The 4,154-nt window shown below is 32.5% G+C and overlaps 1 protein-coding gene across 1 annotated transcript; it reads right to left on the bottom strand.

The window, feature by feature from the left end:
• Positions 1 to 209: 209 nt before the first annotated feature.
• On the bottom strand, positions 210 to 1,412 carry LOC122581339 (probable glucan endo-1,3-beta-glucosidase A6). The gene is made up of 2 exons (XM_043753556.1): positions 1,328 to 1,412; positions 210 to 1,246 (listed from the first exon to the last, which is right to left on the bottom strand). The coding sequence occupies exons 1-2, from the start codon at positions 1,395 to 1,397 to the stop codon at positions 210 to 212; spliced, it is 1,107 nt and encodes a 368-aa protein (XP_043609491.1). The 5' UTR covers positions 1,398 to 1,412.
• Between the last annotated feature and the right edge of the window lie 2,742 nt (positions 1,413 to 4,154).

Here is a 4,154-nt window from a genome sequence, read left to right as displayed (position 1 = left end):
CAACAACAACATTTCTGTAATTAACTTTACTTCCAATAATAATGAAAAATCAGCCCCTAATATAACAAACTAGTAAATAATATTCAATTGAAACATTTTAATTTCAAACAAATTTCAAACATGTCACCACATTTATTATTTACTACAAACTAATTATTTCAACCGGAACAATATCTGAATGTGTTTGATCAAATGTCTGAATCTGAAACCTAATCAGACGGGACACCTTTCGCGGTTATATTCATCTGATAAACAGAGGTTCCATTAGGATGCAACAAGCCCCAATGCCTTTCGGTACTCGGTCCATACTTTTGATTCTCATCAAACATCGAAAATATAAAAGTCGGAATGACTACACCAGGTCTAGCCGGGGTCCCAGTGGCTGGAACCGCAGACATTTTTCGAACCACATTGTTGTTATACTCTGCTGCATTTTCTCTGTTTGCGCCGATTTCATTTGAGTCACCTTCGTGTGGCCAACCCGTTTCTGCAATACCAAGCATCATGTCATCATATCCTAGTTTAGCCATTGCATACACCACCGAGTCAAGCATTTGATCCAGAAGATTGTTGTACACTAACCCGGTTTGTGGGTCAGTGTACGTTTGGTTTACGCTTTTTAGTAAAGCGTAATCAAGGTTGATGCCCGTTTGGTTATTTCTTCGGCTTTCTGACCACGCAAAATAAGGGTAAACGTCTAAGAAGATATAAGATTTTGTTCCGTTTAAGTATTTTAACAACGGTATCATAAGTTCGCGTATTTCTGGCTTGAAAGTCCCATTTGAAGGTGGAAATGTGGTTTGCATCATATCCATGGCAAGAGGGGTTGAAACTTTGATGTTTTTGATGCCTTGTGCTTTAATCGTGTTCTTGATTCGTCGCATAGCGGGTACAAGATCACGAGCTATTTGTAAATCTTGAGCTGTGGTTGTGGTGCTCAAGATTTCATTTCCAACGAGTACAAACCGAATTCTTGTGTTTGGATAGTGAGTTAAGATATGCTCAAATACCCATTGGTCTGCAAGGTGTTGGTTTGCTGCTATTCCGGAGATTTCATCATTAGCAACTGTTATTGCCACATCGATATTTGTCTGTGATAGAAGGTTGAGGATCTCGTGATCAGCATCGTAGAGTTTGACACGACCAATGCTCATGTTCTGAAGAAGTTCAATCGACCGTGCTGGAGGTGGAAGGTTGTTTCCTAGTCGCCCGTAGTTTATACCAATCCGGTTCGAGACCACAGCCCCTGAAAAAAATCACAAAATTAAACAAAATAATGAAAATTATAAGAACTTAAAAAGTGGTTAATACTAAAGCTGAAAGGTACTTGAGAAAGCAATGAGACACAAGAATGAGAGAAAAACAAGAGCCATCTTGGTGACATTCTTGTTCTCCATATCAAAAAGTACTAATGAAATTACTCTAGCTATGTGAATGTAAGATGATTTATGTATATATATAGATACATGAGGAATTGAGGATAGTTTTTTAAAGAAAGATTGTGAGTAGTCCAATGCTCTTTGTGAGAGTTTAATTTAGAAATCATAATATAATTTAGAATTGCATAGTTTTTTATGCCTATGTACATGAAGGGTGAGCAAGGGATATAGGCTATGATCATCATCTTTGATGTGTTGGTATTTCTATAATTTGGAATGCTTGAAACCACTTAATTTGTTTAGGAATGTTTAAGTTAAATAATTTGGGTTAAGTATGTATTGGTCATGTTATGTTAGATATATAGTAGGTTCCATTTAAGTAGTTCATTTAATTTTGAAGGTGGTAGTGTTGTTGAATTATGCTAAAATATAGTTACGTATAACTTTTGAAATATGGTAGTGAAAGAGAGTAGCTCTTGAGTTTATATACATGCTTATTAGACTTTATTTAACTTGCATGGACCTCTTCAGGCCTTGTATATGATGAAAATTAATAAATAAAAAAGAAAGTTGATTTTATTTCTAGCTCCCAATGTACTGATGTGCTGTAACTGATATCATAGAAGGCTCTATTTGAAATTACTTTATTGGTCGTGTAGCACCAATATAATGCAAAAAACAAAAAAGCCCATCGGTTTAGACCAACACTCATGATCATCCACTCTATATAGGTTTTTTTCCTAATCCTAATAATAATATATTAATAATAATTTGTATATATATTTTTTTAAAGAGTAAAGATCAAATATTATTATAAAAATATTTTGACTAGCAAGACAATGGAACTTCTTCCATTATTATGGAGTATGAATATATAATATTAGCAAAGAATTATATTGATATGTTGGGCCTTTAACAAAATTGGGCCCTGCTTATCTGCTTCTAGCCTTCTATTTTGCACATTTTTAAAACTGGGCCTGCCAGTTGTTGTCACTTGTCAAATGGTATTATGGTAATACTACGTAATATTTTGAATTTGAAGTAAACTGAATTTGGTTACATATGTGAGAAATGTAGTCGTGGTTGTTTTGAATGTGTTGTTAATAAACTGATTTTCAAAGTTGTATAAGTTGTAAGTTAAGTTATGATTTTGAAAATGGTAAACAAAATGTCTTGATGATGTTTAGTACCAAAAATTAAAACAGAGAATTGGGATTTTAGACAATTCGTTCATCTCTATTGCAAGCTATAAACGATAGTTGTCATAAGTCAACTCAAATCTAACCAATATAGATTCGTGTTGATATGATTATGATTCAAATTCATAAACTCTCAACCCAAATTGTAGGTCGATATGATCCTATCCGTGTAAGTCTATACCCATCGGTTAAAAAAGTAGAAGTCGATTGGACATAAAGTTATTGAATAAAGCCATAAGCAATCGACTTAGTCAGTATACTAACTGATAGCCGTGGACCAAAAATTCAGACATGGTAACATTTCAAGAGTTTTGCCAGGTTAAAATCAAAACGATCCAAAAGTTTGCACAATGTTTCTAATGATAACTTAATTTACCGGATTATAAGTATTTCTACTCTTTTTTTGTTTTAGGTAAAAGGAATATTAATTATAAAACATTATTATCTATTAAAATATAGTTTGGTTGATCAGTTGTTAATGAGAGTTTTTTTCCCCGAACATTCAGTCGGTATGTGACATCAGGGAAACCTCATCGTATAATGGTGAAGTCTTGCACGTACCCTAGACAACGAGATGTTGACCATGGGCCGTTACAAGTATTCGGAGGAAAACCCCAAGACTTGTCATCCCTAAGGATCGAACTCAAGACCTTGGGTAAAACCTGGGATGCCTCTGATCAGTTGGACTAGTCATCATTGGCTGTTAATGAGAGTTAAAATTAATTTTAGTTGGGTTGAATATATATAAAAGAGAAATTAAATTTATAATAGATAGTATTGTTGAGTTGATTTTTAAGTAAGAATGACTTATGTATTATATTTTTTTTTTATTATTACTTGGATCGACCTGAAAAGATCCACAATGGTAAGTTAAATTAAACTTTTTTTATAAAAGAATGTATAAGAATATGTAGCTTTATACTCCAATGGTTAAAAATTTTCAAAAGCTTCAAGTTGTATATAATATATTATTTTGAATGAGAGAGAAAATGATAATTATAAATCAACTTAATTGGTGTGCCTAAGCATATGTGTAAGATATGTGGAAAAATCAGGGGGCAAGATTAGGAAAGAGGATTAGTGGATCCACATGTCAAATTCTTAAGGTTTTAGGTTGATTTTTAGACATATGAATTAGGTTGATTAATCATTTCCGAGAGAAAATGAAAAGCTTTATATTTATCAGCTTATTGTTCATGTTCTTAAACTACTCGTACTATTAAGTAGTGTATTTTATTCAAATTTAAGATTTTAGAACCTTTTTTCTATTGGAGTGGAAAACTTTTTCTAAAACACCTCTTACACGGATTGAATCTTTTAAAACTTTAACCATTGGATTAAATCTAATGATCTAAGATTATTAAATCCAATGGTCAAGATTAAGTTTGATGTTTAAATCTTGACCATTGGATTTAATCTAATGGTTAAAGTCGATCTAAATTTACTTATAAAATTGGATTAATTAACTTTAGAGGTCTTCAATTCCTTCTACATACTCTTACATATTTTTTTTACAAAAAAACTTTTTAAAAACTACCATTAAATATGTTCTAAGAATACCATCCTCCGTAAAGTG

The sequence above is a fragment of the Erigeron canadensis genome, chromosome 9 (genome assembly GCF_010389155.1).
Source record: "Erigeron canadensis isolate Cc75 chromosome 9, C_canadensis_v1, whole genome shotgun sequence".
Lineage (NCBI taxonomy): Eukaryota > Viridiplantae > Streptophyta > Magnoliopsida > Asterales > Asteraceae > Erigeron > Erigeron canadensis.
The sequence above is the reverse complement of the archived record's forward strand: the minus strand, read 5'-3'. Positions and strand labels throughout refer to the sequence as shown.

Excerpts from the sequence above, each read along its gene's own strand:
- LOC122581339 (XM_043753556.1), bottom strand. The coding sequence starts at position 1,397 with ATGGAGAACAAGAATGTCACCAAGATGGCTCTTGTTTTTCTCTCATTC. Across the intron at positions 1,247-1,327 it reads GTGTCTCATTGCTTTCTCAA|GGGCTGTGGTCTCGAACCGG; the intron begins GTACCTTTCAGC and ends GATTTTTTTCAG.